General features: G+C 48.8%; 1 protein-coding gene across 1 annotated transcript in view; it reads right to left on the bottom strand.

The window, feature by feature from the left end:
- heatr6 (HEAT repeat containing 6) overlaps nucleotides 1-24,106 on the bottom strand; it is a 179,009-nt gene that overhangs the window by 69,050 nt on the left and 85,853 nt on the right. The window contains exon 2 of the mRNA XM_078225889.1: nucleotides 1,634-2,261. Coding sequence (XP_078082015.1) covers nucleotides 1,634-1,942 — 309 coding nt within the window. The 5' untranslated portion in view covers nucleotides 1,943-2,261. The remainder of the gene's footprint in view (nucleotides 1-1,633; nucleotides 2,262-24,106) is intronic.

Below are 24,106 nucleotides of genomic sequence, written 5' to 3'. Positions count from 1 at the left end.
TAGCAGAACAAAGGGAGTGAGTGGCCCTTCAATAGAAACCACTGTACAGTGTAATGGGGACACTGAATACTGTTCAAAATCAAGAAAAGAGGAAGAATTATTTTTGGAAAGGGAACAGCTGCAGTGTGAGAGGAAGGCTGTTTGGATGATTTATTTTTGCTGGTTCCTGTACAATACTCACTGCGATAGGAAGCTGATTCAGACAGGGTTTGGAACAGTCCCACACACTCTCTTCCCTTTCCCTGCTGGGGGCTGCAGGAATTCCTCAGGCTGCAGTTTAAACACGGCGCCATTTAATTGGCCAGGGTCAGGCATCACGCCTGAGGTCAGACCCTCTTCAGCCAATGTCCACAGACTGATGCTTTCTGGCCAATCCCATTGGGTGGAGATTAGGGTCTGATCTCCCCAGCACAGAGGAACCTGAGGTCAATGATAAAATCTTTCACCTTTGCATGTTGCTTGTGTAAACGGACTGCTCTGGGATGGGTCAGAACTGGACCCACCCTGGGACTGACCCCAGGAATCATCCTGTCAGCCTGGCTCCAACCCACACCCCACTGGACAATCCACTTACCAATGGAAAGCTGAGGAGTTTATAACAGAACATTCCCAGAGCAACATGGACAGATGTCCCTGGCTTCATTTAGTGTCAGTGTGAATGTAAATATGGCCTGCAATTGCTGACATTCATTGAGGTAAATTATGTTCAGGGTAGCACAGTGGTTAGCACTGCTGCCTCACAGCGCCAGGGACCCGGGTTCAATTCCAGCCTTGGGTCACTGTCTGTGTGGAGTTTGCACGTTCTCCCCGTGTCTGCGTGGATTTCCTCCGGGTGCTCCGGTTTTCTCCCACACTCTAAAGATCATAGAATCATAGAATCCCTACAGAGTAGGGCCATTCGGCCCATTACGTCTGCACTGACCATATCCCACCCAGGCCCTATCCCCTTAACCCTACATATTTACCATGTTAGTCCCCCTGACACTAAGGGGCAATTTAGCATGGCCAAATAACCTAACCCGCACACCTTTGGACTATGGGAGAAAACTGGAGCATGTGCAGATTAGATGGATTGACCATGCTAAATTGCCCCTTAGTGTCTCATTAGCCACGGGGAATGTGTGAGGTTACTGGGATAGGGTGTGGGAAAGGGCCTGGGTAAGATGCTCTGTCAGAGAGTTGGTACAGACTCGATGGGCCGAATGGCCTCGTCTGCACTCATAGAATCATAGAAACCCTACAATGTAGAAGGAGGCCATTCGGCCCATCGAGTCTACACCGACCACAATCCCACCCAGGCCCTACCCCCATAATCCCTACATATTTACCCACTAATCCCTCTAACCTACCCATCTCAAGACACTAAGGGGCAATTTTAGCACGGCCAATCAACCTAACCCGCACATCTTTGGACTGTGGGAGGAAACCGGAGGAAACCCACGCAGACACGAGGAGAATGTGCAAACTCCACACAGACAGTGACCCGAGCCGGGAATCGAACCCAGGTCCCTGGAGCTGTGAAGCAGCAGTGCTAACCACTGTGCTACCGTGCCGCCCCACTGTAGGGATTCTGTGATTTTGTTTTAACGTCAACCCACCTTACCTCCATGATGCTAGGACGGCCTGTGCTTACCTCTGGGGGGATACTGTCGTCAGAATCCGAGCTATCGTCGTACCCATTGTCAAATCCACAGTCCAAGTTCATCTGCAGCAGTTGGTCAATGGTGGCGTCTACAGCCCCGTTGTTTGCCCTCAGGACGCACTCGATCACGTCATAGTCCATGTTTGGAAACATGACCTTGAAGTCCTCCATGGCCTGGTTGAACTCAAGTCTCCGGACTTGCCGGGGTGGCCTGCTGTTGTTGAGCAGCTGTGAAGGCGGATTGGCCGAGCCATTCTTGGAGTTGCCATTGCTGCTGTTCCGCCGGAAAAGGCTGGTCATTTTCCGGAACGTCTTTCGGAACCTGCTCGGCTTGGGGTGGGAAATGGTGGGAGCTTCTGGAGGGGTCAGAGCTCACGCGCAAAGCCACTGCGGAACCATATCCCGAGGTTTCAGACACAAGTGTAGACAGTCCCAGTGCGAACATTCAAGATGCTTTATAATAAAATCAACAAGGCCTCACAACCATGGGCTTCTGGGCGGAAACAATGCATGCCGCAGGAATCACCGCTTGCTGAATACACCGGCAAAGCTCCTATAACATCCCACTCCTCATAGGCACCACAATCTCAGCGAGCATCTCCGAGACTCATTCACACATCTGGAAGAGAGAAACAAGAGGTGATGTTAGTTCCAGCTTACTGGCGATTCACTTTAAAAAATAACTTTACTTTCAAGGGATTGTCAGTACTGCCATTTAACAGCGAACGTGGTGATGGGCCTTCTTCAGTTATAGAATAGAAACATAGAAACTAAAGGCAGGCGCAGACCATTTGGCCCTTCGAGCCTGCTCCACCATTCATTTTGATCATTGCTGATTATCAAATTCAATCTCCTGATTCCCCCCCTTCCCCCCCATATCCCTCGATCCCTTTAGCCCCAATTTAATTTCTTCTTGAAATCACACAACGTTTTGCCCTCAACTACTTTCTGTGGCAGTGAATTCCACACATTCACCACCCTTTGGGTGAAGAAATTTCTCCTCACCTCAGTCCTAAAAGTTTTAGTTCTGGACTCCCCCACCATTGGGAACATTCTTTCTCAATCTACCCTGTCTAATCCAGTCAGAATTTTATAACTTTCTATGAGAATAGAATCAAAGAATCCCTACAGTGCAGAAGGAGGCCATTCGGCCCATCGAGCCTGTACCGACAACAATCCCACCCAGACCCTATCTCCATAACCCCACGTATTTACCCTGATAGTGCCCCTGACACTAAGGGACAATTTCGCATGGCCTATCCACCGCACATCTTTGGACTGTGGAAGGAAATCAGAGCACCTGGAGGAAACCCGCGCAGACACGGGGAGAACGTGCAGAGTCTGCAGTGCCCCAAGCTGGGAATCGAACCCGGGTGCCTGGCACTGAGAGGCAGCAGTGCTATCCACTGGGACTCCCCAAATGCAGCACAAGATCTTAGAATCATAGAATCCCTACAGTGCAGCAAGAGGCCACTCGACCCATCGAGCCTGCACTGACAGCAATCCCAACCAGACCCTATCCTCGTAACCCCAGGTATTTAACCCTGCTAGTGCCCCTAACCTACACATCTTGGATACTTAGGGGCAATCCAGCATGGCCAATCCAGCTAACCTGCACATCTTTGGACTGTGGGAGGAAACTGGAGCACCCGGAGGAAACACAAGCAGACACGGGGAGAATGTGTAAACTCCACACCGACAGTGACCCGAGGCTGGAATCGAATCCGGGTTGTCGTTCGTTCGACTGAGTGCCGTGCGAGGCTGCTTCAGAAGCCCGTTCAAATACAAACAGTGAGAAGATGCAGCAGCCTCCCTTCCCTGAAGGACACGGCTAAGCAATCCGGCAGCTTTCATGGGCAATTATTTCCTGTGCTGGCCCATGACTGACCTGATTTATGGATTTTAATTTCGCAGCCAGTGGGATTTGAACTCACCGTCTCTCGCTGCTAGTCCGGTGGTGAACAGCAGATTTACTGCACAATAAAGGGTTAGATCCAAGGTTCCAGCTCAAATTAAGAATGCAGGAATATCGCTGCTCAGTAAATTACTACTGGACTGGATGTGGCAGAAGGTGACAGACCCACCAGCTGTGTAACGGTACCACATGGGAGAACAATAACCCCATGGATGACCCCTGACCTTGGCCACTTATCTGGTCACAGGTGAGAGAAACGTTCGGGCCTAAGTTCCATTTGGTCTTAGGTCAGAAGTGGGGATGTTCACCAATGATGGCACAATGCTTTTGATTTGGTTTGGTTTATTATCGTCACATGTATTGGTATACAGTGAAAAGTATTGTTTCTTGCGCGCTATACAAAGTGTTGGAGTAAAAGTGAGAAGCTGCCAGAGGGAATCTCGAAAGATACAAGATGGTTGCCTGGTACAAAATGGACTCTGTGGAAAGACATTGAGATGTGCTGACTTAGGCATAGACATTGCACAACGAGCTAAATCCTGTTATTGTCTAATTACGATGTGGAGATGCCGGCGTTGGACTGGGGTAAACACAGTAAGAAGTTTAATAACACCAGGTTAAAGTCCAACAGGTTTATTTGGTAGCAAAAGCCACACAAGCTTTCGGAGCTCCAAGCCCCTTCTTCAGGTGAGTGGGAATTCTGTTCACAAACAGGGCATATAAAGACACAGACTCAATTTACATGAATAATGGTTGGAATGCGGATACTTACAGCTAATCAAGTCTTTAAGAAACAAACAACGTGAGTGGAGAGAGCATCAAGACAAGCTAAAAAGATGTGTATTGTCTCCAGACAAGACACGGGCATTCGGCCTCTGATATTCGGGTAAGCGTTCTCCAAGGCGGCCTTCACCACACACGACGGTGCAGAGTCGCTGAGCAGAAACTGATAGCCAAGTTCCGCACACATGAGGACGGCCTCAACCGGGATCTTGGGTTCATGTCACACTATCTGTAATCCCCACAGCTTGCCTGGACCTGCAGAGTCTCACTGGCTGTCTTGTCTGGAGACAATACACATCTTTTTAGCCTGTCTTGATGCTCTCTCCACTCACGTTGTTTGTATCTTAAAGACTTGATTAGCTGTAAGTATTCGCATTCCAACCATTATTCATGTAAATTGAGTTTGTGTCTTTATATGCCCTGTTTGTGAACAGAATTCCCACTCACCTGAAGAAGGGGCTTGGAGCTCCGAAAGCTTGTGTGGCTTTTGCTACCAAATAAACCTGTTGGACTTTAACCTGGTGTTGTTAAACTTCTTACATTGTCTAATTACTACAGGAAATAAACCAGACCTTGAGGTCCAGATGATCACCTTAGCTTAAGATAAAGCAGAACCGAAACAATTAATTTTGTTAACGAGATCAGTCGTTGATAGGGGGGCATCATCGGCTAACGATGTGATAACTGCTAATGTCTGTACTTGTCGATTCTTTGAAAAGTATAAAAAGCTCAGCTGCCATTTTAAAATTGAGAAGGTGACGGCGAGCACTGCGGAGAGCCCAGCGCTTCTCCCAAAGCTTTGTCCATAAACTGCATGTTGAATCTTTAAATCTGACTCCGAGTGGTGATTTTCCCACAACAAATGCATACCCGTTCATAGAGAAGGAAAGGAGAGAGTGCAGAATGTAGTGTTGCTGTCATAGCTAGGGTGTAGAGAAAGATCAACTTAATACGAGGTAGGTCCATTCAAAAGTCTGATGGCGGCAGGGAAGAAGCTGTTCTTGAGTCGGTTGGTACGTATCCAAACTGAGCCTCCATCTCCTTTTCCTCTACTTCTGCAGGTGCTGACTTGTCCCAGAGTATGGACGCTCACCAGCACTGTTTTATTACACTTTCACAATGCCCTGTCTTAATTATTCCCTGTTTCAGAAGATTTCCCTGCAACTGGGAGGACTTAACATTTCGCCATGACAACCACTGCATTATATTAGCCAATCAGAGACATAACTCTCTGAAGAAAAGTAGCCTTCTAACCCTAACTGGGTGCTGTTACTGCGTTCTGTTGGCTACGGTGAGCAATATTTCTTCGGGCGGCATGGTGGCACAGTGGTTAGCACTGCTGCCTCACAGCGCCAGGGACCTGGGTTCGATTCCCGGCTCGGGTCACTGTCTGTGCAGAATCTGCACATTCTCCTCGTGTGTGCGTGGGTTTCCTCTGGGTGCTCCGGTTTCCTCCCACAGTCCAAAGATGTGCGGGTTAGGTGCTATGCTAAATTGCCCCTTAGTGTCAGGGGGACTAGCAGGGTAAATATGTGGGATTACTGGGTGGGATTGTTGTCGGTGCAGGCTCGATGGGCTGAATGGCCTCCTCCTGCACTATAGGGTTTCTATGAAGGAACGGCGATATATTTCCAAGTCAAGATGGTGAGTGGCTTGGAGGGGAACTTGCAGGCGGTGGCGTTCCCAGGTATCTGCTGTTCTTGTCTTTCTAGATGATAGAGATTGCAGGTTTGGAAGGCACAGTGGTTAGCACTGCTGCCTCACAACGCCAGAGATTCGGGTTCGAATCCAGCCTGAGATGACTGTCTGTGTGGAGTTTGCACGTTCCCCCCATGTCTGCGTGGGAAACCCCTGGGTTTCCTCTGGGTGCTCCAGTTTCCAAAGATGTGCAGGTTGGGTGGATTAGCGGGGTAAATGTGTGGGGTTACAGGGATAGGGCCTGGGTAAGGTGCTCTGTCGGAGAGTCAGTGCAGGCTCGATGAGCCAAATGGCCTCTTTCTGCACTGTAGGGTTTCTATATGGAAAATAGGTGCTTTTGCTGGACTCCTGTCAAGTGGCTGTGATGCATCTTGTCGATGGTGCACACTTGCTACCACTGTACACTGGTGGCGGAGGGAGTGAATGTTTAGAATGGGGTGTTGATCAGAGGGCTGCTTTGTCCTGGATGGCGTCGAGCTTCTCGAGTGTTGTTGGAGCTGCACTCATCCAGCCAGGCGTGGAGTAATTCCATCAGACCTCTGACTTGTACCTTGTAATTGGGGGAAGGGTTTTCAGGAGTCGGGGGTGAGTTATTCACCACTCACGAGCAAGCTACAACACGTGGCGCACATCTGAAGACGCCGACGTGATCTGCATACAGCCCGGGTCACTCCCGTGAGCGGCTCAGCGATCGTCACTCCTGTCCTCAATTGCCGGGACACCAGATGCTTGGTCCTATCTGAGGGGGGAGGCAGATTGGGCAATGGCTGTCCGAGGCTGCAGCAGGCAGCCCCTGTGGAGCGGGCAAGATCGCTCAGGCTGTGTATCGAAGTTGGCAGGCAGGAGGGAAGCCCCAGTCGCAGAGCGATGGAGACAAAGCTTTGCCTGTCTCGCGCACCAAACTAATCAACAACTATCGAGCCCAGGAAGTAAACCGCTAATGTTGTCGACGCGTCCTTTTTTCACCCTTTGTGGCTGAAGAGATCGTGTGAATCTTCTCTGGCTTGTTTTGCATATTGCTTTTGTCCCTCGGCTGAGAATTACTTTTTAACTGGAGTTGAAAACAACACTGGAATGCATTCAGCTGCTGAACCGAGGACCCGACGCTGACAGGACAAAACAGTTTGCTTTTTGCTGGCTTTGTACCAGAGTCTGCAACCCTGCCAACCTGCACGGTGGCACAGTGGTTAGCACTGCTGCCTCACAGCACCAGGGGACCCGAGTTCGATTCCCGGCTTGGGTGACTGTGCGGAGTTTGCACATTCTCTGCTTGGAGTTTCCTCCGGGCGCTCCAGTTTCCTCCCACATTCCGAAATACGCGCTGGTTGGGCACATTGGCTAAAGTCTCCCACAGCCACTTGACAGACCAGATCCCATTTCAGCCCTCCCGCCAATATTTCCTGGCCCATTGCGCTATCTGAGCAGCGCGGCGGGCACCGGAACATTGCGCCCCAGATCTTTCTATGGATTTGCAGTCTTTAGAATCACAGAATCTCGGAATCGCTTGCAGCACAGAGAGAGGCCATTCAGCCCATCGTGTCTATACCAGCTCTCTGAACGAGCATTTCACCCAGTGCCGTTCCCCTGCCCTCTCCCCGGAGCCTTGAATATATCGTTCCCTTTCAAATAATCATCTAGCTCCCTCGATTGAAATGGCCTCCACCACACTCTCAGGCAGTGCATTCCAGATCCAAACCACTCACCGCCTGAGAAAGATTTTCTCATGTCTGCTTCTGCTTCTTCTGCCAATTATTTTTAGTCTCATTCTTGATCCTTTCACAAGTGGGAATAATTTCTCCCCCATCTACCCTGTCCAGGCCCCTCCTGATTTTGAACACTTCTATCAAATCTCCTCCCAGCCTTCATTTCTCCAAGGAAAAGAATCCCAACTTCCTAATCTTGCTTCACAGCTGAAGTTTCCCGTCCTTGGAACCCTTCTTGTAAACCTCTCCTGCACTCTCTCCAATGCCTCCACATCCTTCTTACAATGTGGCACCCAGAATCATACACAATATTCCAGCTGATGCCCAACTCGTGCCTCATGGACGTTCAACATAGCCTCCTTGCTCTTGTACGCAATGCCTCGATTAATAAAGTCCAAAGTACCGTATTTTCTTTTATTCATTTGTGGGACATGGGCATCGCTGGCTAGGCCCGCATTTATTGCCCATCCCTAGTCACCCTTGAGAAGGTGGTGGTGAGCTGCCTTCTTGAATCGCTGCAGTCCATGTTCTGTGGGTTGACCCACAATGCCGTTAGGGAGGGAATTCCAGGATTCTGACCCAGCGACTGCGAAGGAACGGCGATATATTTCCAAGTCAGGACGGTGAGTGGCTTGGAGGGGAACTTGCAGGTGGTGGTATGATTTATTAACTGCTCTCTCAACCTGACCTTTCACCTTCAATGGCTTTTGCACATATCACAGAGTCATAGAATCCCTCCAGTGCAGTAAAAGGCCATTCGTCCCATCAAGTCTGCTCTGACAACAATCCCACACAAGCCCTAGTACTATAACCCCGCGTATTTACCCTGCTAGTCCCCCTGACACTAAGGGGCAATTTAGCATGGCCAATCTACCTAACCTGCACATCTTTGGACTGTGGGAGAAAACCGGATCACCCGGAGGAAACCCACGCAGACACGGGGAGAACATGCAGACTCCACACAGACAGTGACCCAGGGCCAGAATTGAACCCGGGTTCCTAGCGCCATGAGGCAGCAGTGCCAACCACTGTGCCACCGTGCCGCCCATATACACCCAGGCCCCTCTGTTCCTGCACCTCCTTTAGAGTAGTCCCCTTTATTTTATGCTATTTACATTCTTCCTACCAGAACGTAACACCTCACATTTCTTCCACATTGAACTTCATCTGCCACCCATTCGCCCAATGTACCATTTTGTCGTCGTGCTCCTCACAGTTTACAATGTTTCTGAGTTTTGTATCATTCGCATATTTTGAAATTGCTCCAAGGTCTCGGTTATTAATGTACATTAGGAAAGGCAAGAGTTCCAATTCCATCCCCTGGGGATCTCCAAGACAAACCTTCCTCTGCAGGTCTGAAAAAACATCTATTGCTCTCTGTTTCCTGTCCCTCAGCCAATGTTTTAACCACGTTGCTACCATCCCTTTTATTCCACTCTCTCTCGCTCGCTCCTTCTAGCTCTTTCTCTTTTCATTACTTTCTCTCTCTCCATCTCTTTCTCTCTCCCTCTATCTTTCTATCTCTCTTTCTCTATCCCTCCACCTCTGTCTCTCTCCCTCTGTCTTTCTCTCTTTCTATTTCATTCTCTCTCTCTCTCCCTCCATCTCTTTCTCTCTCCCTCCCTCCATCTCTCTCTCCCTCCCTCCATCTCTCTCTCCCTCTCTCCCTCCCTCTCCCATTATCTCTCTCTCCCTCCGTCTCTTTCTCTCTCCCTCTTTTATATAGCTTCTCTCAATCTGTTGTGCAACAGCAAGGGCTATGTTCAGTGGGAAACCTTGTTGATAATGGTGGGACCATAAGATCCCACCGGCAGCGGGTGGTGTCCTGCCTCCCGCCACAGTGAAACACGCCTTGGAGCAGGAGGAAAATCCTACCCACTATATCCAATACCTTCTGCAAGATCAACAAGATCACCTTCAACAACCCTCTCCGGTACCTCTTCAAAATACTTCAGCAAGCAACTACAAAAAGTCGTGAATGAAGCCCAGTCCATCACGCAAACCAGCCTCCCATCCATTGACTCTGTCTACACTTCCCGTTGCCTCGGCAAAGCAGCCAGCATAATCAAGGACGCCACGCAGCCCAGACATTCTCTCTTCCACTTTCTTCCGTCGGGAAAAAGATACAAAAGTCTGAGGTCACGTACCAACCGCCTCAAGAACAGCTTCTTCCCTGTTGCCGTCAGACTTTTGAATGGACCTACCTTGCATTAAGATGATCTTTTTCTACACCTAGCTATAACTGTAACACTACATTCTGCACTCTCTCATTTCCTTCTCTATGAATGATATGCTTTGTCTGTATAGCACACAAGAAACAATACTTTTCACTGTATGTTAATACATGTGACAATAATAAATCAGATCAAATTAAATCAAATAAGTTATTCCAACACAGTTTTCCCTTCGAAATCTGAGCTAGCTCCTCCTAATTATCCTGCATTTGTCCGTATGACTATGAATTCTTAATTAGCTTCTAGAAATTTCCCCACCACCAAAGTTAAACTGGTCAATCTGTTACCCCTCTTAGGGAGGGTACAGAAAAGATTTACCAGAATGGTTCTCAGCCATGAGACACTTCAGTTCTGTGGTTAGATGGGAGAACTTTGGGCTGTTGCCCTGAGAGAAGGGGAAGGTTGGAAAGAGATTTCATAGAGGAGAGAGAAAGAGAGATGGAGGGAGAGAGATGGAGGGAGAGAGATAGAGGGAGCAAGAAAGATAGAGGGAGAAAGAAAGAAATGGAGAGAGATGGAGATGGAAGGAGAGAGAGAGAGAGAGAATGAGATAGAGGAGAAAGAGAGAGATGGAGGGAGGGAGAGAGATAGGAGAGAGAAAGATAGAGGGAGAGAGAAAGATATAGAAAGAAAGAGATGGAGGGGGAGAGAGAGAGATGGACGGAGAGAGAGAAATAGAAAGAGAGAAAGATAGAGGGACAGAGAAAGAGACGGAGGGAGACAGAGATGGAGGGACAGAGAAAGAGACGGAGGGAGACAGAGATGGAGGGAGACAGAGATGAAGGGAGACAGAGAGTGAGATAGAAAGAGAGAAAGATAGAGGGAGAGAGAAAGAGATGGAAAAGAGAGAGAGAGACAGAAAGTCAGTGAGGGAATGGAACAGAGAAAGAGATAGGACTGAGGAAAAGAAACAGCAAGAGGTAAAATAAAACTTGCATTTATAATGCACCAACTCACATTTCTCAGGTACATCACAAGTGTTTCATGGTGAAACGATTATCTTTAAGGGATTGGCACTGTAGCACATGGCAAACACATGTGAATAGCCATATCTCACAAAGAGCTATGAAAAGGACCATTTCATCTGGTTCTGATATTGCTGGTTAACAGTTAATTGGCCCGGACATGAAGGTGAATTCACTGCTCAATGGACAGAGCTGTGGGGTATTTTAACGCCCACCTTAACACCCAGATCAGAGAATTTCACCTCACTCTGAGACTACGTTCTGACGACTCCATTCAACACTGTCCACAACAGGCACCTCGGAGTCCCCAAGGCTCCTTCCCAACTCAAACCGAGCACGCCAGAGGGTGGGAGGAATTCCTGGAACTTCCTCCGCAGGCTGAGCAGTCCGTTGATTCTGTGGAAATGAATGATCCCGGGAAACTCACAGCGTTCTTTAGATTAATTCCAGGAAGCTGCACACTGCTGCCAACCATTAAGTGATAAGTCACAGATGTACAAAGTCTCATTTCTCACCAGTCACTCATCTGAAAGATCGCTTCATGAGGCAGCTCAACAAATGAATTTATTTCACCAGCAGGGAAGGTGTTTAAGATCACAATTTCCCACAGATATCCTCAAAGTATAAGTTACCGGGACCGGTGCACAATAGTTACAACACAGAAACAGGCCACTCAGCCCATCTGGACTGTTCTCCGCACCAGCCTCTGCTCACATATTTTCATCTCAACCTGTCAACATATCCATTCGCCTCCCTCCATTCACCGGAATGCCAATACTCGTTTAAAGTAATGCCATAATTTTAAAATTCCCGTCCTTGTTTTCAATTACCCTTCTCCCATCTCCGCCACCTTCTTCCGTCGGGAAAAAGATACAAAAGTCTGAGGTCACGTACCAATCGACTCAAGAACAGCTTCTTCCCTGCTGCCATTAGACTTTTGAATGGACCTACCTTGCATTAAGTTGATCTTTCTCTACATCCTAGCTATGACTGTAACACTACATTCTGCACTCTCTCCTTTCCTTCTCTATGAATGGTATGCTTTGTCTTATAGCGCAAGAAACAATACTTTTCACTGTATGTTAAGACATGTAACAATAATAAATCAAATTAAATCAAATCCACTAACCCTCCCGTAGATCTGCGCTCCTTCAATTCTGTCCTCTTGCGCAACCCTGATCGTTGGTGATGGTGCCTTCAACTACCAAGACCCTCAGCTCTTAGGGTGGCACGGTGGCGCAGTGGTTAGCACTGCTGCCTCTCAGAGCCAGGGACCCTGGTTCGATTCCGGCCTCGGGTCACTGTTTGTGTGGAGTTTGCACGTTCTCCCCGTGTCTGCGTGGGTTTCCTCCAGGTGCTCCGGTTTCCTCCCACAGTCCAAAGATATGTGGATTAAGTTGATTGGCCATGTTAAATTGCCCTTTAGTGTCAGGGGGATTAGCAGGGTAAATGCATGGAGTTGTGGGAATAGAGTCTGGATTGGATTGTTGTTGGGATAGGCTCGATGGGCCAAATGGCCTCTTTCTACACTGTAGGAATTCTGTGATTTAGGGATTCTATAATTCCACCCTAAAGCAGACTGCTTCCCTCGTGCCATTCCTTCAAATCGGCTTTGCAAAGCATCTGGTCATCTGCCCTCATACCTCCTGATGTGGCTCAGTGTCAAATTCTGTGAAGCACCCTGGGAGGTTTTCCCACATGAAAAGGCGCCATATCAATGCAAATCGCTGTTGTTAGTGTTTACAAGCAGGGGACTGACTAATCCATTGTCAAAATTGCAGCCCCACCCATGGGAGGTAGCTTTAATTGCTTTCTTCTCCTTACACGGGCAGACCTGACTGGATGCCAATATTAATGTTGAACATTATTAAACATAATTAGGAATGGGTGATAAGTGTTGGCTTAGCCAGCAACGCCCACGCTCTGTGAAAGAAGCTTTGAAAATCCAGGATACAAGATGGAGTCTGAGTTCGAAGGGAGTTGGGTGTGCCTCCACAGAGGTCCCTATGGCAACCACTAATAGATGAGCACCTATGCAACTGTGATGTTGCCTCAAGAACTATTTCACCTCTGGTATTTATTTAACAACTTCCCTTTCCTGACACATCCTCCCCAATTGGTCGTGGCTTTAGTTGGGATACAGCTTACCCAGATGGCCAATCTTCGGTTAGTGAAATTTCCATTCAGGATGGCACGTGGCGACCTATTGCGAGCTGTGCCCAGCATACCCTCTAGAATCATAGAATCCCTACAGTGCAGAAAGAGGCCATCGAGTCTGAACTGACAACAATCCCACCCAGGCCCTATCCCCATAACCCCACATATTCACCCCACGAATCCCTCTAACCCAGTGGTTCCCAAACTTTTTTCACTGGGCCGCACTTTCGGAATAAAAATTTGCTCGCGCCACCCCGAATTTTTTATTGATAAGAAATACATTCAAAAACAAAAAAAAAAACAACTCCGAGCAGTGCTTGATTCATAACATAGAACACAACTACTTTATAATATGATCATGGGACATCCAGAAAGTATAAAACAATGCTTGTTTAAACCATGTTTAAATGTTTCTTTGATTGTCCTTTAATCTTCCCGCCACACTTGCCATCCTCTCTCCCCGCACCAGTGTGGCGCGCCGCACCCTTTGGGAACCACTGCTCTAACCTATGCAACCCAAAAGGGATAATTTAGCACGGCCAATGCACCTAACCCGCACATCTTTGGAGTGTGGGAGGAAACCGGAGAACCCGGAGGAAACCCACACAGACAAGGGGAGAACGTGCAGACTCCACGCAGACACTCTAATTCTATCTTTTATTCTCATTCTATGCTTTTAAAACTTTACTCTAACTCTTTTAAACTCTCTAAGAATGCCGAATTCAATAATACCTCATATTAACTTGATCTTTCTCTGCACCCTAGCTGTGACTGTAACACTACATTCTGCACCCTCTCGTTTCCTTCTCTATGAACGGTATGCTCTGTCTGTATAGCGTGCAAGAAACAATATTTTTCACTGTATGCTAATACATGTGACAATAATAAATCAAATCAAATCAGTGGCATTTCTGACTAAGGAGGAGAAGTGGAAACCTCAGCTGCCAGCCACACGTGGGTTTCCAGTGGGACGCAGGCCAGGCAGCTGTCTAGAAGGGAAGCCTGGATGAGCTTTCTCTCTCTGCGGCTAATTCCCAGTTCCAACCCGGAGCACCAATCCGACTCCATTGCTGGAATCCTTGCCCCTGACTTGGAGATGTGGGCCCTGTAGCAATCTGTATTAATGGTCCACCTTTCGCAAAGCGACTCTTCACAGGACTGTTCTCAAACAAAATTCGGCACTGAGACTTATAGGACAGGTGACCGAAACATTGGTCAGAAGAGGTAGGTTTTACAGAATGTCTTAGAAGGAGAAAAGAGCGACAGAGAGGTGGAAAGAGCTTAGGGCCACACTCAGCAGAAGGCATGATCACCAATGGTGTGTGATAAATATTGAAGATGTACAATGCGGCGCGGAGGCACAGTGGTTAGCACTGCTGCCTCACAGCTCCAGGGACCCAAGTTCGATTCCCGGCTCGGGTCACTGTCTGTGTGGAGTTTGCAAGTTCTCCCCGTGTCTGCGTGGATTTCCTCCGGGTGCTCCGGTTTTCTCCCACACTCCAAAGATGTGCGGGTTAGGTGCATTGGCTATGCTAAATTGCCCCTTAGTGTCCCGGGATGTATAGGTTAGAGGGATTAGCGGGGTGAGTACATGAGGTTACGGGGATAGAGCCTGGGTGGGATTGTTGTCGATGCGGAGTTGATGGGCTGAATGGCCTCCTTCTGCACTGTAGGGATTCTAAGAGGTCAGAATTGGAGAAGTGCCATGATCTAAAAGGTTTGTAGGAGGTTACAGAGCTGGGGAGGGGTGAGTCAGAGGGCACAGAGGTGAGCGGCGATGGGTTCAAGTCTTATGACCAGACTAGAACACATCAGGTGGGATCCCCCCGTGCCCCCACCGCCCACTTGTTTGTATTACAGTGATAGAGGCCTGCCATTGGATAGCGGCGGGATCTACTGCTCCCACACCACTGCGAATGGAGTTTCCCCTGTTGTTTACACCTTCTGCTGCTGGGGAAGCTGTGGGCGGGAGTTCGGCATTGGTGGGACTGGAAAATGCCACTGGTGGGAAAGGCTGGAAAATCCTGTTGATCGTCTAGACCTGGCAACAAATCCTAAAGACTGTAGTGGGAAGAGAAGTCATCTACCCATCAAATGCCAGCATTGAACCCTCCTCCCTACCCCCCACACCCCTCACAAGCAGCACACTGCCACACGTCCATCGACTGACAAAAATCCACAAGCTGGTTCAAACTCCATGATGGTCTGTTCAACCCACCCACTACCCATCTCTGAATCCCATGGGGACCACCCTTCCCAAGCAAGGTCTGCCAGAAGAGGTCCTTTGGATCAAGGAATAAGAAATACAGGAAGTCACTATCAAGTTCCTTCTGACTAACCCCATCTGTCAAGTGGCAGGCTCTGAACTACTTAGTGGTGGCACAGTGGTTAGCACTGCTGCCTCACAGCGCCAGGGACCCGGGTTCGATTCCCGGCTTGGGTCACTGTCTGTGCGGAGTCTGCACGTTCTCCCCATGTCTGTGTAGGTTTCCTCCGGGTGCTCCGGTTTCCTTTCACAGTCCAAAGATCATAGAATCATAGTATCCTTATAGTGCAGAAGGAGGTAATTCGGCCCATTGAGTCTGCACCAACCACAATCCCATCCAGCCCCTAATCCCATAGCTCCACCTATTTACCCTGCTAGTCCCCCGAGCACGAAGTGGCAATTTACCATGGCCAATCAACCTAACCCGCACATCTCTGGACTGTGGGAGGAAACCGGAGTTGTGCAGGTTAGGTGGATTGGCCATGCTAAATTGCCCTTTAGTATCCCAAGATGTGTAGATTAGGGGAATTTGTGGGGTTACGGGGATAGGGCCTAGTATGAAGCTCTGTCGGAGAGCCAGTCCAATCTCGATGGGCTAAATGGCCTCTTTCCGCACTGTAGGGATTCTATGGTTCTATCCCCACTTTTGAATTTTGTACCTTACAAGTTAGCGCCCTTGGAATTGGGGAGATTTGCAGTCCAGCAAATGAGGACGAGGAGAGAGATGGGAGTAGGCCATTCGGCCCCTCTGACCTGCTTGGCCACTCAATCAGATCAGGGCTGATCTGTACTCAACTCCATTACCCGGCTAAGCTCCATGTCTCTCGATGCCCTTACCTCAGATCCGTCTCGAAAGCCCTTTTGCCATTTTGCAATGAATAAAAATGACTTTTAAATGGGCATCACGGAGAAACTAGCCGCGTTCCATTAGAAAGCAGAAGGCAAATTAAACAGGAGCAGAGACAGAGATCGCACCAGGACAGCAACCAGAAAATAGGGGATGACTCGAGAGACGGGATTTGACACTAATGAGTACAAGTTTTAGCAAATATCCCTGTCTGTACATTGTGGATTTAATGGACAGTTAGTCGCACAGCAGTAAGCCTTCTCCACGATACAACAGCTGAAACAGAAATAATGGCTCAGAGCGGCACTGCTGTGAAGACAGCTCATTGCTCACAAAGTTTATTAGTCAAGTGGCTTGACACGTTTTTACCTGCGCATAAGGCTGGTAGCTTGTCTCCATCTCACTGGAGATATTCACTACTCCGGCTCGCTTCAGGCCTCCTGGACCAATGTTCTTTTTCTCGGCAATTACAGGTTAAGGGACCCGAGAGAACCGAACAAAAATTAATGTGAAAGAAGTCGTGCAGCCGTGCCAGAAAGCTCGATTCGCGAAAACACGTCCGAGGGAAAAAAAAAATCTCTTCCAAGGCAGAGAGGGTGAGACACACGGTTCCTGAGGCAGGGGGGAACGTCATATTGCAGAGAACTAAGACCCCAACTGTGGTCCCCAGTGCCGACGGCAGAATGAGCCTTCAGCAGGGGGGTGGGTATGTGCCCAGGGATTCGTTCCATTACCTGCATTGGGGCGGGGAGGACATCCTAACGGGTGTAACTGCAGTAGAGAGGGTAACAGAAGAGATTTACAAGGATGTTGCCAGGACTGGAAAATTGCAGCTACGAGGAAAAGTTGGATAGACTGAGGCCGTTCTCATTGGAACCACAGGAGGATGAGGGAGATTTGATTGCAATAGAGCCATAGAAAAGGTACAGCACAGGGGGCCATTCAGCCCATCTTGTCCATGCCTGCCTTCGGACACTCACGTGCCCTTTCTAATCCCACCTTCCTGCACCCGGCCCATAGCCCTGTAGCTTACAGCACTTAAGGTGCAGATCCAGGTACTTCTTAAAAAGTGTTTAGAGTCTCTGTCTCCACCACCAACTTGGGCAGTGAATTCCAGACATCCATTACCTTTTACGTAAGAAAGTTCTTCCTCATGTCCCCTCTACACCTACTGCCACTTATCTTGAATCTCTTTCTCCTGGTTCTAGAATTCTCCACCAAGGGAAACAATTTTATCCCGACCACTCCATCTCTTCCCCTCATAATTTTGTCCACCTCTATCAAGTCACTCCTCAGCCTTCTTTGTTCCAAGGAAAATAACCCCAACCTCTCCAATCTCTCCCCATAGCTACACTTTGAGTCCTGGCAACATCCTTGTGAACCTCCTCTGCACTCTCTCCACAGAAATTACCTCCTTCCTGTAATGTGGTGACCAGAACTGCACACAGTATTCCAGCTGTGGCCTCACCAGTGTTTTATACAATTCCAACATTATATCCTTACTTTTATATTCTATACCTCTGCCAATGACGGAGTGCATTCCATAGGCCTTCCTTACAACTTTGTTATGCGGCGTATAAAATTGTGAGGGTGCTGGACAGAGTGGATGAGAAGGGCCTAGATACCTTAGCAGAGAGGTCAGTCACTAGGGGGCATGGGTTCAAAGTGATTGGTGGAAGGATTGGAGGGGATGTGAGGAAAGACTTTTTCACTGAGGGATCTGGAACTCAATGTCTGAAAGGGTACTGGAAGCAGAAACCCTCATCCCATTTAAAAGCAGTTTGGATTTGCTCCTCAAATGCCGTGACCTGCAGAGCTACGGACCAAATGCTGGAAAGTGGGATGACATAGAACATAGAACAGTACAGCACCCCTTTGGCCCACGATGTTGTGCCGAGCTTTATCTGAAACCAAGATCAAGCTATCCCACTCCCTATCATCCTGGTGTGCTCCATGTGCCTATCCAATAACCGCTTAAATGTTCCTAAAGTGTCTGACTCCACTATCACTGCAGGCAGTCCATTCCACAGCCCAACCACTCTCTGCGTAAAGAACCTACCTCTGATATCCTTCCTGTATCTCCCACCACGAACCCTATAGTTATGCCCCCTTGTAATAGCTCCATCCACCCGAGGAAATAGTCTTTGAACGTTCACTCTATCGATCCCCTTCATCATTTTATAAACCTCTATTAAGTCTCCCCTCAGCCTCCTCCGCTCCAGAGAGACCAGCCCTAGCTCCCTCAACCTTTCCTCATAAGACCTACCCTCCAAACCAGGCAGCATCCTGGTAAATCTCCTCTGCACTCTTTCCAGCGCTTCCACATCCTTCTTATAGTGAGGTGACCAGAACTGCACACAATATTCCAAATGTGGTCTCACCAAGGTCCTGTACACTTGCAGCATAACCCCACGGCTCTTAAACTCCAACCCCCTGTTAATAAAAGCTAACACACTATAGGCCTTCTTCACAGCTCTATCCACTTGAGTGGCAACCTTTAGATATCTGTGGATATGGACCCCAAGATCTCTCTGTTCCTCCACAGACGCTGCAAGGCTCGTTTTTCAGCATGGACACAATGGGCAGAATGGCCTCTTTCTGTGCCCTAAGCTATGATTCTATTGGGAATTATCCACCCCATCTTTGAAAGCTGGCAAAAACTCAAGTCAAAAGCAGTAAATGAAGGGACATGCCTTTGTTTGGAGACGTTAAGCTTCAACAACCCGAGGCGGAACAAAAAACATTTTCCTGCAGCTTTCCTGATCGGAGCGCCAATTTGTGACAGAAAGGAAGCGGCCACCTTAGAATCATCACAGAATCCCTACAGTGGGGAAGGAGGCCATTCGGCCCATTGAGCCTGCGCTGACAGCAATCCCACCCAGGCCCTATCCCCGTAACCCCACAAATTTTACCCTGCTAGTCCCCCTGAAATTAAGGGGCAATTTAGCATGGCCAATGCACCTAACCTGTACATCCCTGGACACTAAGGGGCAATTTAGCATGGTCAATCCACCTAACCTGCACCTCCCTGAACACTAAGGGGCAATTTAGCATGGTCAATCCACCTAACCTGCACCTCCCTGAACACTAAGGGACAATTTAGCATGGTCAATCCACCTAACCTGCACCTCCCTGAACACTAAGGGGCAATTTAGCATGGCCAATCCACCTAACCTGCACATCTTTGGAGCATGGGAGGAAATCAGAGCACCCGGAGGAAACCCACGCAGACACGGAGAGAACGTGAAGACTCCATACGGTCACCCAAGGCAGGAATTGAACTTGGGTCCCTGGCGCTGTGAGGCAGCAGTGCTAACCACTGTGTCACCCACACTGAAGGCATGGTGCCCATAATAAAAAAAAGGCGGAAGAGTCTATGTCAGAAATAGAGAGATTGGAGGCTAGAGAAGAGAGGAATTACTCAGTGGGCAGGGACCCGGTGCTGGAATCGCACCAGGAGGAGCTGCAAGAACCTCCTCAGAGATGGAAGCAATATTTCAATTGCGATAGAGAGAGTGCACCCGAGGCAATCGAACCCGGGTCCCTGGTGCTGTGAGGCTGTGCTAACCACTGTGCCACCGTGCCGCCCCCTCACCTTCACCGAGAGGGTGGCAATTCAGGGTCCTTCCTGCACTGTATTCTGGGTGGAATAGTGCTGACAGGCTCCCCCAAACATCTGGAAAAATCCTGGCTCCTGCAGTGGAGTGTTCTGCATCATCCAACTGTCCATCACTCTGGCATGAGAGGGCACATCGCAACGTACCGGACACATTGATACCATTCTCTCCCAAAGAGATGCGCCTCTGGTCGGGGCTGGAGGTGGAAGAGAGCGGTGCCAGTGAAATGTAAGTTACAATATGGATTTCAACAGAATTTCAGTCTGAAAAGAAACCTTTATAGAGGTGACGTATCTGTTACGCAAACTCTTCTTTGGTACTGGCCTAGAACTCGCTGCATGACAAGGGTGGTGGAAACAGAGATGATTGGTAATTACAGAAGGAAAATGGATGGATGCTTGAGAGAAATTAATTTACCCAGGGCTACAGGGGGACAGAGCAGGGGACTGCGGCAGACTGGATCGTTCTACAGAGAGCTAGCATGGGCATAATGTGCCGAATGACCTCTTCCCGGGCTGCACTGCAGCTATTTCCTAGAATCATAGAATCCCTACAGTGCAGAAGAGGCCATTCAGCCCATCGGGTTTGCACTGACTCTCCGACAGAGTATCTTTTTGATTTCATTTGATTTATTATTGAAACATGCATTAACATAGAGTGAAAAGTATTGTTTCTTGCACGCTATACAGACAAGGCATACCGTTCATAGAGAAGGAAAGGAGGGCGTGCAGAATGTAGTGTTACAATTATAGTCTTACAGTCTTCCCTAGGCCCTCTCTCCCGCCCTATCCCCGTAACCCCACACATATCCCATGGCTAATCCATCTAACCTACACATCTTTGGAGTGTGGGAGGGAACCGGAGCACCCGGAGGAAACGCACGCAGACACGAGGAGAATGTGCAAACTCCACACAGACAGCGACCCAAGCAGGGAATCGAACCCGGGTCCCTGGCGCTGTGAGGCAGCGGTGCTAACCCACTGTGCCACCGTGCCGCCTCATTTCTCAAAATGTGGGACACCCTCTCCTTAAGACCACAAGACATAGGAGCAGAATTAGGCCACTCGGCCCATCGAGTCTGCTCCGCCATTCAATCATGGCTGATATTTTTCTCATCCCCATTCTCCTGCCTTCTCCCCATAAAAGCTTTTGGGGACTGGGATCGATGGAAAACGTCAGTACGGAGGTAGATGGGTTTCCGTCAGGCAAGGTATTAAAGAATATGGAGCCAAGGGAGGAAGTCGATGAATCTGTGGTCCAGCTCAGCAATGATCTAACAGAGGGTACGAGGCCTGAATGGCCTCCTCCTGTGCCTATGTCGGCACCACAGACACTGACCTGCAATGTTTGCAATGCCAGCTTCTCCTGCCACGGTGTGAGTATGGTAAATACTGAGCAGATCTATTCTGACAGGTTTTCATGATACAGTGAGGGGTGGGGGAATGGGGGGGGCGGTGACTGAACAAGAATCTGAGAGCAGAAATTAAAATCAAATGTGCAGCCCTCCCCCACCCACCCCCTGTCAAACCCGACTCCACCCCCGCCAAAGCCACCCCCCTCCCCTCCTCCAACCCCGTCCCGTCCTGTCCAGCCAGGTGTTGTGAGCATGGGATTAAATTAGAGGATGCTTGGGTGACATCCAGGTTTCCCAAGCATTGAACCATCCGTGTGGATTGGCCAGTCATTGGCAACATTCTTTCTGAATCTAGCCAGTAAATCTATGCACACTAACAGAAAACACATGAGTGAACAGTTATCCTATTTCTGACGGTGTTTGTGGAGGGTTGAATGTGAGCAGAAACATTCTCCTGATCTGCAACGAGTAGCGTGGGATTGTTTCCCCAACACCCTTTCAGGAAAACATGGGCCTCGGTTTGACATCTCTCTCGACGGAGCGGCAGTCCCTCAGCACCGCACTGGAGTGTCAGTCGAGACTTTTGTGCGCAAGGGTTGGACATTTAGCCCCGCTAGGGCTGGGACCAACAGTGGCACGGTGGTTAGCACTGCTGCCTCACAGGGCCAAGGACCTGGGTTCGATCCCCGGCTTGGGTTGCTGTCTTTGCGGAGTCTGTACGTCCTCCCCATGTCTGCATGGGTTTCCTCTGGGTGCTCCGGTTTCCTCCCACAGTCCGAAGGATGTGCTGGTTAGGTGCATTGGCCGTGCTAAATTCTCCCTCAGTGTACCCGAACAGGCACCAGAGTGTGGCGACTAGGGGATTTTCACAGTAACCTCATTGCAGTGTTAATGTAAGCCTTACTTGTGGCACTAATAAATAAACTTTACTTTAGGTATCAGGAATGGAGGTTGATGCAGTGACCCATGGTGAACAGGCCGTGACACCGCTCTCTACTGCAACATTTGACGACTTGGGGAGAGGGGGTGCGGGGAAAGTAGCTTTTAAAACAAAATGGTTCAAACATCGCAAGGGGAAATGCAGAACAGTACTTTATAGATGGCCCACAATTCACCTGTCTACACTGAAGGCTCCTCACCATCACGGCCCTTTCCGTATCATTGAGACTGCTGAAGATTCATTGAACCTTCTCGAAACAATGATGAATTAGGATGAGATAGGTCAGACCGACAGCCAAAGAGACTGCGTGGCTGCGGTTATAATTACGGTACTGATTAATAACATTCAAATGGGTTAATGCATCAGGCAGAAAAGCAATTTGTAATGTGGGAATTCTAATTACAAAATGGTGACGAGGCTGATTTCATCTTTAAAAAATTAAAAAAAAACAAGATGAAGAATCCAGGTCCAAGACCGAGTTGGAAGCAAAGATCGATGAGGTAAGTCGTGAAGCAGTGATTGGTTAAACACGTGGTATTAGAAGCACGAAGATTCAAGCAGATAGACTAGCGATGGGGCGGGGGGGGCGGGGAATGGAGGTTAAGCAACTCCACAGTCTGCAGGACCATCCTGCTGTGTTTGATGTCAGCACACAAAGAGCAGATTGAACATCATATTCCAAAGCTCGGGGGCAACAAGAGCAAAAAGGCAGGGAAATCATAGATTCATAGAATCCCATTCACAACCCTCTGTATTTCCTTGTAGTCTTGGTCGGAGCAGGAGCCATACCCAGCTGTGATACATCCGGAAAGCATGCTTTCAATGGCGCACCTGTAAAAATTGGTGAAAGGTGTAGCGGACATGCTGAATTTCCTTAGCCTCCTGAGAAAGTAGAGGCTTTCTTAACAAAGGATGGCTGTGTCCCCTATACAGGCTGTCAGGAAGGGAGTTCTGGGATTTTGATCCAGAGACAGTGAAAGGATGCCAATATATTTCCAAGTCAGGATGGCAAGTGGCTTGGAGGGGAACTGGCAGCTGGTAGGGTTGCCATGTGTCTGCTGCCCTTGGCCTTCTAGGTGGTAAAGGATACGTGATTCCAAATGTGAGTTTGGAAGGGGATGTCAAAGAAGCCTTGGCGAGTTGCTAGACTACATTCTATATATGGTACATACAGCTGATAGTGTGATGGGGGGAGTGGGTATTTAAGATGGTGGATGGAATGCCAACCTCCACCTCCTCCACCCCCTACACCTCGCCCCAACCTTCTCTTTAAACCTTTCAGAAGGGATTGTGTGAGTTGGAAGGCACAGATTTGGACTGATATTGAACCTCATCCCCTACAGCTTCTGTCTCAGCTTAACAATGCTTTGCTGCTCACAAACGGACCCAGAGAACCGCACACACCACAGCCACGGATTCTCATCGGCTGTTCAGTAAAATCATTTCTCTTTAACGTTGAGAATACGGAGGAAAATCTTCCCAGACTGACTGGGATCAGTCACACTTTCCGGCTTCTCTCTCTGCCAGGCAGACTCTCCTGTTTGCAGACGGGTTCTCAGTGAACCCTCTGGTCCAGTTTCAAGTCTTGCCCAAGTTCAAGTTAGATCACTCAGGCTTCGAGACAAAGTTGACGTAGGTCACAGAGCAGCATCTTCACTGCCCAATGTCCCCAATTTCATTCTTGAATCTAGACAATGTGCAAATCGCGCAGCACCCATTGTTTATGTATCAGTGTCACAAGTAGGCTTACATTAACACTGCAACGAAGTTACTGTGAAAATCCCCTAGTCGCCACACTCTGGCGCCTGTTCGGGTAACACTGAGGGAGGATTTAGCACCTAACCAGCACGTCTTTCGGACTGTGGGAGGAAACCAGAGCATCCGGAGAAAATCCACGCTGACACGGGGAGAACGTGCAAACTCCACACAGGCAGTGACCCGAGCCAGGAATCGAACCCGGGTCCCTGATGCTGAAAGGCAGCAGT

Source organism: Mustelus asterias, chromosome 12, assembly GCF_964213995.1.
Source record: "Mustelus asterias chromosome 12, sMusAst1.hap1.1, whole genome shotgun sequence".
NCBI classification, from domain to species: Eukaryota; Metazoa; Chordata; class Chondrichthyes; order Carcharhiniformes; family Triakidae; genus Mustelus; species Mustelus asterias.
Note: the sequence above shows the minus strand (reverse complement) of the source record. Positions and strands in the feature narration are given on the sequence as shown.